Raw genomic sequence first — 14090 nt, 5'->3', positions numbered from 1 at the left:
TCTCAGAGTCCTCTGTATGACGTATCTCAGATAGTGACTCAAGTGTTAGGATTCTAAATTAAAAAAATTTTAACTTCAACAAAATATTCTGCATAAGCTACCCTATTTTTCCTTCCTTCCTGCTTCACACCTCCTCCTATAAACATTCCTTTATCTTTCCTCTTGCAAACTTTTTGAAAAAATTTTTTAAAGATTTTATTTATTCATGAGAGACACAGAGAAAGAGAGGCAGAGACATAGGCAGAGGGAGAAGAAGGTTCCATGCAGGAAGCCCGATGCGGGACTCGATCCTGGGACTCCAGGATCATGCTTTAAGCCAAAGGCAGATGCTCAACTGCTGAGCCACCCAGACATCCCCAAACTTTTTGAATTTTAAACTGAAAGTAGGTCACGTGATAATGGAACAAGTGTTTGCTTTAATGGGTAAAGGATTTAACTTTCAAATGTTTTGTGGTTTGTTTTAAACATGTGTTCTCTTAAAAGAAACTTCCATTCTATCTAGTAAAATTAGTCAGACAAGGTGTTTTTTAACCATGAAGTTGATTATCTAAGACTTTGCCATTGCTGGAGTATTATAGTCATTTAGCAAGCTTTATTTTCCCCCCTTTGATATATTTTGGTTGTAAATTCTCAAGGTAGTTATAATGTTATGAGAAAAGGGCAACTAAAATAATGGGGAATATTATTGAATATTGAATGAGGAGCATCAATGAAAAACAAACAAATATAAATGCTCTACTCTAAAAATTAATAAGCTAAAAGGGGTCAAAATGGCAATTTCTGAAATTACTAATAATTTTGACAGTCAGTTGTGATCCTCTTCCCTGAAATCTGGGGTTCTAGCATGTGGGATCACTGAATTGTGGGAGAAGTAAATTTAGTACAAATAAATTTGAGTGAAGAGATGTTTTAGTTAGAAATATGAGTGTTTTTGAGTGACAGAGAACTGAAAATAACAGTGGCTTAAATAAGGTAAGAGTGTATTTCTCTCTCAAGAGACCAGAGGTAGCCAGCTCAAGGCTAGTATGGTTGCATAGTCATCTAGGCTGGGGCTTCTGATTGTTTGTAGTTCTGTCATTCTTAGTATAGTACCACATAGGCCAATGTAGCTTCTCAAGCTCTGGCCATAGGAGAAAGTGGAGCAAAGATATTTCCTGGAAGCGATACATGACAGCACTTCTACCTGAATATCTTTGGTCAGAACTTAGTCATCTCAAATGGGTACAGAGTTTCAGTATGGGGTGACTAAAGAGTTATGGAGATGAGTGGTGGTGATGGTTGCATGATAATGAGAATGTACTTAGTGCCACTGAACTGTACACTTAAAAATGGTTAAAATGATAAATTTTATGTTACATATATCTTAAAGCAAACAAACTTAGTCATCTGGAAGGAGAAGAGCCTGGAAAATGTGGTCTTTACTCAGGATAGCCATTGCCCTCCCTAAAATCTGGAGCTCCATTACTAATGAAGAAAAGGAGATTGAGTATTGGGGGATAACTAGTGCTCTAAAACATTTGTGATGGCCAAAACTATAAGAAGCAGCAAATGAAGAAGAAAGAAATACAGCAAGTCATGTATGACCTATGGAGTGAATTGGTCAAGGGAAGTATGAATTAATCATACTTATACCTTTAATGGGGCAGAAGAAATTATGTCAGACAAATTTTTCATGTCTAATCCAGAGTTCTTATTTTTGTTCAGTGGCATTGCCAAAGCTTGGAATCAGGCATATTTTGGGGAAGGCTCTGGTCCAGTAATGTTGGATGAGGTACGCTGCACTGGGAATGAGCTTTCTATTGAGCAATGTCCAAAGAGTGCCTGGGGAGAGCATAACTGTGACCATAAAGAAGATGCTGGGGTGTCCTGTACCCCTCTATCAGGTAAGAGTTTCACCCCATTAATCTCCCAACCCTTGTCCCCAGCACCATCTGGGCTTACCTTGTCTCTTCCTCAATCTACATAATATAACTAAATGAGCATGCAAATAAAACTAAAAACAAAGCAAAACAACCCACAAAACACAAAAACCAAACAACTGACACAATTGTGTATCAATATGGTATGATCCTTGTTCATAAATATTTCTGAGTTTTTCACTTTTTTATAGTCCTATAAAGATAGAAAATATAATTTTATTGCAATATATAATACCGAATAATCAAAACCAGTGCAATGACAAATTTCACATTATTAGGTATATATTTAGTTCATTTATCTATTGGCCTGTCTTGACTCTCAGAATGTGTTTCTAGCTGGTATTGATCAGATTGTTGGTTAAAGCACCCTAGTAAAGGAAACAAGTTAACTCTGGCTATGCTCAGTTCTCTGACTATTCCAAATTGCAAGATATTTGTCAAGCTATGTCTCATGTGCTATAAGAAGGGAATGTCTTAGTATAAATGAGTCTATGCATGTACTTATACATTTTGTGGGAAGAAGAGGGAAAAGGACAGATGAGAAGGTGGGTCATCACAAATCCATTGTTTCTATGGTAAAAAGAACTTGAAAAAATTGGGAGTTTTAATTTTTCTTTAAAAAAACATAAAAACGTTGGAAGACCCATGAAATGCTCAAGTTATATCTTTTTATTTCCATAGTTTTACACATGATGATGTTTTTATTAGAAGAATAACATGTTTATATAAAATAGAAATATAAAATATATGTCAGATTTTTAAGCCAGAGCACATCGTCTTCTTGGGTCTCCATTTCCTCCTCTTTCAAATGAGTATAGCCTTGTACTCTTACTATGATGGTCAAATGAGGTAAAATGTGTAGCAGTGGTTTGCAGACTATAAAGTATTACATTAAGAAGTGATCATGTTGCTAAGAGACCATTTACTTTAAAGATCCCAGAGATTCATGGAAAGCTGACCTTTACCCCGGATTATTTATTTATGTTTCATTTGGCTATGTTTGGATTATTTTGCATGGAAATGGCTTTTAAATCTACTTGTTGGGGGATAAATTTATTGTATATCTGCCTAGAAGCTCTTAACAGGGTTCTCTGGGAATTAATTACTCATTGAATTCATAAGCTTCAAATTCAGATCTGTATTATCAATAAAAGAACAAAAGCGAGAAATGTACTCTAGTTTTTATAATTTATGAATGCCTAAGGGATAATAAATGCATTGGTGTGATAGATCACACTTTAACTAGAATAGCTTTTTTTGTCTTCATATTTCAGTATTTTTTTAATTGCAGTTAAAATTTTGAACTATTTCCAAGTTACTGTTTTCTTATTTTTTATATGAAAATAACTAATATTTCTCATACTTACTGAGATTGAAGCTGCAGGACATTTCCCAAGTATTAAGTAATCTGGAGAAATCTAAATAACTACTTTGGAATTGTATCAGAATATATTTTTCTTTTCAGGAAATAAGAGTACAAATAAGAGGAAAAGAATATTTTGTTAGGACAGATATGGGTTATGTCATACTTCAGAAACAACCCTATGACCTCAGATCATTGAGCCCAGTCCTAAAATAAGTTTAAGAAAGGCCTCAAGAGAGACCTGAATAGGTGATGATTCTAGTGAAATTAAAATCTTGTTCTGCCTTTTTTTGATAATTGATTTGCTGAGTCTCTGTGTCTCCTTCTTACCACAGATGGGGTCATCAGACTTGGAGGTGGTAAAGGCAACCATGAGGGTCGCCTGGAGGTGTATTACAGGGGGCTGTGGGGGACCGTCTGTGACGACGGCTGGACTGAGCTGAATACGTATGTGGTTTGCCGAGAGCTGGGATTTAAGTAAGGCCCGTTGATACAAGGCAGCTAAATGCCAAATTAAATTTTTGAAATTCTCATTTTGTAATCCTTACTTTTAATTTCTGTCATACTAACAATACATGTTCTCTTTCACCTGACTACCTCTGTCTGTCTACCTGCCTTCCTATCTACCTACCAATTCACCTCTCTATATATAGAAAGACAAAAAACAAAACAAAACAAAACTACAACCCAGTTAAAAAACAATAACATTTTCTATGATGATGAATAACCATGTCTTGTTATTTATTTCATTACCTTTCCTATCACCATCCTTCTTCTTAAGTAATTAGTTAGAGCTGTGGATGATTTTTAGGTTACTTTGTATCTATTCAAATAAGACTATGCTTTGAATGCTCAGTTTTCTTCTGACACATCACTGCTATTAGATGTTGTTAGTTCTGACATCATTGTGTCTAAAATTGCAGGGAAGTCCAACGTCAAATGCTTTGGTATTACATTATTCCCTTTCTCAAATGTGATGATAATTGTCACTTTTATTTGAGAAAAACAGCCTTCTTGTCATGAGATGACCTTTTGAACTCACCCTTGACCTGCCTCGTAAAAGCTAGTATCACACTTTGGGCAGTATATTTCATGTCACACAAGACTGCATTCCAGGGTAAAGACTTCAGTTGGTTGAAGTAACTGTAAATGATGCCTTTTAGCGATTTGAATGAAGCCCATGAATGCCCATTCTTTCTTGTTTTTCATATTTCTGGGTCATGCTTGAATTAATTGTCTCAAGCTTGAAAAAATTGGCAAAATTATTTCATACTTGAGATAGAGCTAATTGCAAATATTCGTTAGATCTTAAAAATATACTTTCATCCAAGTTAGGTATGATCTTGTTTAAACATATTTTTAAATTTGTAAAAGTAATATAAAATATTAGAGTTTGGGAAAAAATTAAAAACTACCCATAATTTTTCCATCTTATATCATTATTATAATTTGTGGGTATAACTTTGTAACAGCTCTAATAGTAAATATGAACTTTTTCTATCCATGTTTCTTACCTTTATATTATGACAGTCATAATTTTTAATGACAACATGATGTCTATTGAATGTTCATACCATAATTTAGGCTAGTTTATTTTTTATTTTATTTTATTATTATTATTTTAAAATAAATTTATTTTTTATTGGTGTTCAATTTGTCAACATACAGAATAACACCCAGTGCTCATCCCGTCAAGTGCCCACCTAATTTAGGCTAGTTTAAATTTTCCTGTTATAAACAATGATATCCTGAAGATATAAATACGTGTTATTGCCCAATATTTTGAATTTTCATGGGCAGTACAGTTATAATTACTTGTCAAGGGGTATGACATACTAGTCAAATAAATACTAATGTTTAATAAGAATTATTCAATAAATGTCATTTCATTTTTAGGTGAATCTCTTAGGCCTGAGAATGGTATTCTGTTTTCACATATTTAGAAAGATTCATCAGTACTATTAGTTACTATATTCATATTTTTCCTTATTAATGACAACAATGGAGTGACAATTTTTCTCCATATTTTGTTAATTTTGTTTCACAAATATATTCAATTTTTCTTATATATACAGAATATCAGGGCTTACTGGTTCTAAAAATATTCTCACTAATATTTGTTAAAAGTTCTAAATGATTGTGTTAGGAGGTAGAGTAGGCATGTGCCACATTTATTTTTTGGTTTACAGGGGAATTTCTAAAACAGAGTACTATTTTGGAATGAGGAAGAGGTGAACTCTGGTTTCTTTGAACAAATGAAATCCCAAAGTAAAATGACCTCTTGTCATCTGTTATACAGTTGATATGGACAGATAGTAATCAGATGGATGCATTTTGTGGAAAAATGGTATAAGTTCAAAGTAGCAATATGAGATTTAGGATTTTTTTTTTCCACTAAGATTTGATTAGTCAGCAAAGTAGAAATCTTAGAATAATTAAAAGTTGCACTGTTTTAATTTGTTAAAAAGTTCATCTTTTTAAATAAATGTAATAAATAAGTGCATAGGAAGTAATTGGGAAAATTCATGCCAGAAAGAAGGATTTCTTCATATTCTTTATATAGAAATAATAAAAACATTCAGTGAAGGAAGCGAGTGACATAAAATTTTATGAGTAAGAGTTTAATTACATAGACTCTTAGAACTGAAAGACACCTTAAATAGTTAATAGCCCAGTGATTTCTGGAGGTTTGGGTTATATGGAGAAAGAAAGCAAAATTGGGGGAAGGATGAATCAAAGTACAGACTGTGACTTAGTTACCAATTTTTTATTTGGCAGATCTTTCCTATTTCCACAATGTATATATTATACATTTTGTAGAGCATTGTTACAAATATAGTCAATTGGAACACAAATATGGTTTATAAAAATAATAAAAATTAGATTTATGTAACCTTATGAAAAGTGAAGAACATTGCCATTATTCTGATTTTGGTGGGCTGAAGTCCAAGTCACATCATGGATTGGGTGTAGAGTTTGAGGAATCACTGAACTAATGCATAGTTTTTATTTTGAAAGGGATGATACCCAAGAGGTCTAGAAAAGCTGATGAAATCAGATGAGCTCTGGTGGCTCTTGTAGATACAAGACAATTGTTCTAATTTTATGTCTTGTGGTGTTATAAATCCATTGTCAGGAATTTGGGTCCATCTCTTGCTCTCATTCTCTCTGGTTGGTGAGTTATATTCTAGCTAGAATACAAGAATGAATGGGGGAAAAGGATTAGTTATCCATTAGGTAGGTACCTGTTCAGTCAATAAAAAATTGTTAAGATGATCAAAATATGTGAAGTGAACACTGCTCTTAGAACTGTGTCCTTCAGATAGGAGAAAGAACAAACGCTTAACCTCTGGAGTCATTATGCTTAATTAGGTTATTTATTTTTGTGGTTTCTTGAAATGAGAGACAGCAGTTCCTATGCACAATGTTTATTTTACTGCTACAGATATGGCAAACAAGCCTCTGCAAACCACTTTGAAGAAAGCACAGGGCCCATATGGTTGGATGACGTCAGCTGCACAGGAAAGGAATCCAGTTTGGTTCAGTGTTCCCGGAGGCAGTGGGGAAGGCATGACTGCAGCCATCGGGAAGATGTTGGTATCACCTGCTACCCAAGTGGCAATGGACACAGACCTCTGGGTGAGGCTTGGCCACAGCTTTGGAGTATCACTAATTCAATAGCCACTGCACCTCTGTCCATTGGTCCAGAATATGAAGCATAACCCATATGTGTCTTTTACTGTCCCCCAATTCCAAATTTCGTTAGACCTGTAGTCAGATAAAAAAGATAACTAGCTCATCTAACAGTCTGGAAATATTTGTGGATAAAGATCCCTTTGTGAGCAGAGGGCGACTACATGTCCTTGATAGACTTAACATCTGACTGTTCTTAACATCTTAACATCTTGAGGATGGCAGATAAAATATGAATGAAAAATACAGAGGAAGATATTAAAAGCACTTGCCATGACACTACCACGGCTCTATTATATAGCTAAAATTATGTCTTTAGCATATTTTTTAGTGAATAGGTGTTAAAATAATCACAACCATTTCTACTTTTCACCTCAGGGTTGTATCAACCCCTTTTGTATCTTCCTGTTTTGAGACGGCAAAGCTTTAATCTTCACATTATAAAACAACGAAATGTATTGAATCACAGTATTAACTGTATTTTATACTTAAGCTTATCAAAGTATGTAGTTTATTCCTCATTATACTCTATAAACTGTGAGATCATGGCGATGCACTGCACTAATCTAGCGTTATAACAAGTAGAAATATAACCTTTTACTCCATCCCCTACACTTCCAGATTTGCTTTTCATTTGTCCTCCTTTCTTGCTCCTTTGTTTTTTGGGGAGATTTCTGATCCTCCCAGGTTTATGTGATAAGTGATTGTATGTGGTTGGGGGAGATAGAACTTGTTTGCTAGAAATGGATACTCTGGCCCGAGATAGCAGGTATTTGGATCATGAAGTGATCTACTCAGGCACACTGTATCAGTATTCCGGGTGATGAAATACTCCAAATACTATACAAAATATTATCAGCAGAGTTCTCTGAAGGCCTCTATGGTTAACTATATGCATATGGTCAGGCAACTAATCTTTCCAGTTCCCCTGAAAAATCTTTAATTCTAGGATTCTAGATATATTTAGAAATTTAAAAAGCTGAGAATGATAATTATTAATAAAATATGTGATCATTATTATAAATGTCTTTGGTCCTAATTTCTGTAATATGTCTATTAACTATTCATTTGTCTGAGGAACATTATGTTGAGGCAGATATACTTTTGGAATAGAATCACATTACCACTTATTCATCCAAAAAAGATCATTATTTCCCTATTTATAGAAAAGGACTGCATATTTAAAACAGAAACTTAGAGAATGAAATCATGGAATCGTGATGTAAAAAAATAGCATTTTAAAAACAATTGAGATTTTTTTTTTGCTTGTTTGGCACTGTAATAATGAGCTGTTGGATTATTACTGTTTTCAAGTATTTGAAGGGTAACTTGTGGACCTGAACTTACATGTGAATCAAAGTCCTCAAAATTAACAATTGTTCAATAGACACTTTTTATATTTGAGTGAGTGGGAGATGGAATGCTCAAAAGCAATATTCTCATTCAATAAGAGCAATTCTAGTAAGAATGCAGTTAACACCTATGTGAATTGGGGGATATTTATGGGATGGCAAGTATGTGGATTTCTCATTTTAATATTGCACCAATTTTTTTTTTAAGTTTTACTTATTTAAGTGATCCCTACACCCAATGTGGGGCTCAGACTCACAACCCCGAGATCAAGAGTCGGATTCTCTTCCAACTGAGCCATCCAGGCGCCCCATTATGGTACCAATTCTAAATTTCAGAGTATTAAATCCTAGAGATATTTCGTTCACAGTCAGATGGTCTCTTACCTAACTTCACAGTATAAAATTTTGACTTTTAACTTAAGCTAAATTGTGTCTTCTAGTAAAAATATTATTTTCTAAAAATAATGTATTAAATCAATGTTACAAGAAAATTAAAATAAAACTCTACTGGAGGTCGAAGTTTGAGATATATAATTAAAATTTTAAAGATACTGTATACCCAATAGCACTATTTATTTTCCCAAGCATTTTATATTTAAGGTTTTGGATATAAAACATGTATATTATTACTACTGTAACAAAAAGAACTTTTTTTTCTGTAACAAAAAGAACTTAAACAGTAGGTGTTGTTGATAGAATGGCTTTTGTCATCCAGTTTTCCCTTCAAGCATTGAAAATTCAACGATTTTGTCAAATGAACGGCTAAAATTAGGTTCAGAAATACTGCATGCATTATTTATGCAAAGCATGCAACTGAGACTTTGTTTTATTTTTAAAGATTTTATTTATTCATGAGAGACACAGGTAGAGAGAGAGGCAGAAACAGAGGCAGAGGGAGAAGCAGGCTCCATGCAGGGAGCCCGATGTGGGACTCGATCCCTTGTCTCCAGGATCACACCCTGGGCTGAAGGCAGGCACTAAACCACTGAGCCACCCAGGAATCCCCTAAAAACACTTTATCATTTTTATTTTTATGGTATGAAAAACTGCCCATAAAATGCCCAGAATGGAAAGTGGAGATTCAATTCCATGTGCACATGTTTTCTTAATTTTGGACCAAATATCCAAAAATGTAAAAATTGAGAACTTTAAGAATAGAATTTCACCTTTTTGGATTTATTTTTATTTGAGGATCACCTTTCTACCTTATTCGTTTTACACACACACACACACACACACACACACACACACAAAACAAAAACAAAAATAAAAATCTCCAAACTTTCAGATACATTGATAAGAAATGTAAAGTTTCAAATATACTGTGTTTTGTGCCATGGCTAAAACCCCGAGTTCTTTTTAACTAATGTAAGCAGTGCATAAAGTAGGCACTCCATAAATATTTGTTGATTTTGAATTTGCTCTATGGATTTTACTATGATGCCTGTCCCACAAAGTGCGTATGACAGGGCCAAAAACTAAAGAGCCAACAAAGGGGTCGGGGGAACAAGGATGTAGAAGTAAAAATGAATCAGAAGATTCAAATAGGACATGTCCATCTTGCCAACAGTAAACAAATGCCAATCTAGTGATTTCATGTTAGTTTAAACAGAAATGCTACTTTATTCTTTAGCTGCTTACTTAACTTCCTGAGTTCACCTCTTAGGGGTCCTGAAGCTAGAGACCCTTCTAGTAACTAGGTAATCTAAAGTGTAGTAGTTTGCTTGGGCTGCTGTAACAAAGTACTATAGAGTGGATGGCTTAAACGATACATATATGTTGTCACACATTTCTGGAGTCTAAAATCAAGGAGCCATCAGGATTGGTTCCTTCACAGGGCTAAAAGGGAAGGCTGTGTTCCAGACCTCTCTCCTTGTCTTATAGATAACCATCTCCTCCCTGTGTCTTTTCCCTCTGGGTATCTTGGTGTCCAAATCTTCCCTTTGTATATGGACATCAGTCATAGTGGACTAGGGTCCACACTATGACCTCACAATTCAACCCATGGCAGTATGCAGGGTGCAGTGAGGGCTTTCAGTTAAATAGCCCTGTATTTATTGGTGTCCATAGAGATATGTGAAATTCTACAAATGACTTCAGTTACATAACTGAGATAAACCTCAGTTTGCTAGAGATCAGTTTCTCAACTTTTTTAAAAAATAGAATGACTTTTTAAAAATTTAATTTGTACTCCTTTTTAGCTTCAGCATTAAAAAAAAAATTGAGGTAGAGGCATCTGGGTGGCTGAGTGATTGAGCATCTACCTTTGGTTCAGGACTTGATCCCGGGGTCCTGGGATCGAGTCCTGCTTTGGGCTCCTCACAGGGAGCCTGCTTCTCCCTCTGCGTGTGTCTCCGCTTCTCTCTCTGTGTCTCTCATAAATAAATAAAAATCTTTTTTAAAAAAACTAAAAACTAAGGTAAATTGAGGTATAATGGACATATAACATTATATCAGTTTCAAGTGTACAACATGATTCAATATTTGTATACACTGTGAAATGATCACCACAATAAATCTAATTAACATCCATCACCTTACATAGTTACAAGAAACTTTTTTTCATGTGTTGAGAACTTTCAAGGTCTACTCTCAGCAACTTTCAATTATGAAGTATAGTATTAACTATACTCACCGTACTGTACATAACATCTCCATTCAACTTTGAAATCTTAGTAATTCTTATGCCTTAAGCCCTTCTTTTGGAAACATTAGTAAATAGGAAGGCTGAAATGGAAATTGTCCTTGTTAGCTGCTTTCCTTTTTTTCCCCCCTCTACACATTCAAGATAGCCATGCATGCCAAGGATGTGTATATTTATGCTTTCCTAAAAGATCTCAGCTTTAGAGTATAAATTTCTAACTATGTTCAAGAATAAATGAATAGACATGAAACAAAAACAACTCTAAGGAAATCTCTTAATGTTTAGAAGTTAGTGGTCAGAATATAAGACTATTCATAATTTTGCCAACCTAATCATTCATTCATTCATTCAGCAAACAGCTACTGCATGTCCTTTGTATGTGAGGCACTATTCCACGTGCTGGGAATTTATAGTTGAGCAAGTTGAGTACTCTGACCCCAAGGCTTCAAAACATATTGCAAAAGTGGATACAGTTTTTTATTAATACCTCTTCTCTCCCACTCACTGTCTCGTATTACCCAGCTGATTTTATAGTTGATGTGAAAAATGAACTGTATTGTATAAAGTCTCTCATACTTTAACATCAGTTTGCTGTTTTGTCTTTTCTAATACTTTCAAATTATGATTTAGGTTTTCCTATCAGACTGGTGGATGGAGAAAATAAGAAAGAAGGACGAGTGGAGGTTTTCATCAATGGCCAGTGGGGAACAATTTGTGATGATGGGTGGACTGATAAGGATGCAGCTGTGATCTGTCGCCAGCTTGGGTACAAGTAAGAAAAACCTAAGTATTTGAAATGATTACTTGATGAACATTTCTGACTTTTTAGGTTTGTTCTGAGTTATTTCTTACCTAAATTTATTTCTATCTATCAGTTGGAAATACTGGCAGCATACTGACTTGATTCTGAATTTTTAAGAAACACTAAGGAGAGTATACTTAAATTTTTGTTTTCCCAGAAGCAATATACTTTGTTACATAAGAAATACAGCTTTGGGGACACGTGGCTGGCTCAGTTGGTAGAACAAGCATGCAATTCCTGATCTCAGGGTCCCCAGTTTAAGCTCCCATGTTGGGCCTACAGCTTACTCAAAAAAAAAAAAAAAAAAAAAAAAAGGAGATTTTTATCTAAAACAAATCATCTAATAATTTTTTAAAGATTTTATTTATTTATTAGAGAGAGAGCGAGCATGAGTAAGGGGAGGAGAAAGAGAAAAGGGGCAAACAGGTTCTGCGCTGAGTCCGTGGAGACAGATGGTGGGCCTGGATCCTAGGACTCTGACATTGTAACCTGAGCTAAAGTCAGATGCTTAACCAACTGAGCCACCAAGGTGCCCCTAGTCTAATAATTCTTGACTATTCATAATACTGCTTATGTCAGGCAAAGTTCGTAACCTTTTCTCTATGATTTAGGGGTTTCAACCCTGTAGCCTTTTTAAAAAAATATTTTATTTATTTATTCATGGGAGACACAAAGAGAGAGGCAGAGACATAGGCAGAGGGAGAAGGAGGCTCCATGCAGGGAGCCTAATGTGGGACTCGATCCTGGGACTCCAGGATCATGCCCCGAACCAAGGGCAGATGCTTAACCACTGAGCGACCCAGTGGTCCCTCAACCCTGTAGCCTCTTGAGAGATTCTGGACTTAATTGAAATTGTGATTGGTTCTCCTTATTCATAGTAGTTACACGCTCTAAAGTCACAACGAAAACTGTATTAGCAAATATTGGAGCCATTGCTTTGAGAGTTAAGGTTGAATAAGGAGATGCTCTGCCTTCTTGTTTTACCTCTCAAACATGCAAGCAGTTGAACGTTTTGTGGTCTGTTAGTACCTTTTTTCCCCTGCTTTTTTGTTCTTGACTTCACTGTTTGAAATGCCACCTACGCACAGTGCTGAAGTGCTGTTCAGCATTCCCGAGTGCAAGAAGGTTGTGATGCACCTTCTGGAGAAAATACAGGTGTTAGATAGTCTCCACTGACGCATGAGTTACAGTGTGAAAAACATGGCACCAAATAGACTGGGAAAAGAACACTTGTTTCAGTTGAGAGCTGAAATAAATAAGCAGATTATCTTCTTGTGAGATCTGAACTGGGCAGTACACATTTTTTGAGGCTTTGAGCATGTCTGTAAATGACTATGAAAGCACTGTGATAATTGATTTGGCAGCTGCAAATATATGGAACGTGTTACAGTTCAGAGGTTGTGAAATTTAAACAAATATGCATAAATTGATGAGCCGATAGATTACTAATATTGGTTTGGATTTTTTAAAAAGATTTTATTTATTTATTCAGGAGAGACACAGATAGAGAGGCAGAGACACAGGCAGAGGGAGAAGCAGGCCCTATGTAGGGAGCCTGATGTAGAACTCGATTCTGGGACTCCAGGATCATGCCCTGGGCTGAAGGCAGGTGCCAAACCTCTGAGCCACCCAGGGATCCCCTGGTTTGGATTTTAAAATACATTTTTATTTATACATCTATGTGTATCTTAAATATTGATAAATTTAGCTGGTTATTCCTATGCAGAATACATTTTTATTTTTAAAGTAACCTAGCTTGGCTGGCTCAGCTGTAGAGCATGTGACTCTTGATCTTGGGGTCATGAATTCAAGCCTCACATTGGATGTAGAGATAACTTAAGAATAAAATATTAAAAAAAATATATATGTATATATATTTCTGGGCAGCCGGGGTGGCTCAGTGGTTTGGTGCTACCTTCAGCCCAAGGCGTGATCCTGGAGACCCGGGATCGAGTCCCACATCAGGCTCCCTGCATGGAGCCTGCTTCTCCCTCTGCCTGTGTCTCTGCCTCTCTCTCTGTCTCTGCGTATCTCATGAATAAATAAAATCTTTAAAAAGAAATTAAAAAAAAAGAAATAAAAATAAAAATAAAAGTATTTCTAATTTGGGGCAGCCCCCGTGGTGCAGTGGTTTAGTGCCGCCTTCAGCCCAGGGCCTGATCCTGGAGGCCCCGGGATAGAGTCCCATGTCGGGCTCCCTGCATGGACCCTGCTTCTCCCTCTGCCTGTGTCTCTGCCTCTCTCTCTCTCTGTGTCTCTCATGAATAAATAAATAAAATCTTAAAAAAAAAAGTATTTCTAATTTGGAGTGTCTGAG

The 14090-nt window shown here is 35.6% G+C and overlaps 1 protein-coding gene across 1 annotated transcript in view; it reads left to right on the top strand.

Annotated features, from left to right (window-relative positions):
- Positions 1–14090, top strand: part of PRSS12 (serine protease 12) — a 78094-nt gene that overhangs the window by 32584 nt on the left and 31420 nt on the right. The window contains exons 5-8 of the mRNA XM_025465998.3: positions 1705–1883; positions 3618–3759; positions 6728–6921; positions 11602–11743. Of these exons, the coding sequence (XP_025321783.1) occupies positions 1705–1883; positions 3618–3759; positions 6728–6921; positions 11602–11743 (657 nt within the window). The remainder of the gene's footprint in view (positions 1–1704; positions 1884–3617; positions 3760–6727; positions 6922–11601; positions 11744–14090) is intronic.

Source organism: Canis lupus, chromosome 32, assembly GCF_003254725.2.
Source record: "Canis lupus dingo isolate Sandy chromosome 32, ASM325472v2, whole genome shotgun sequence".
NCBI classification, from domain to species: domain Eukaryota; kingdom Metazoa; phylum Chordata; class Mammalia; order Carnivora; family Canidae; genus Canis; species Canis lupus.
This window is presented reverse-complemented; position numbering and strand designations above follow the sequence as displayed.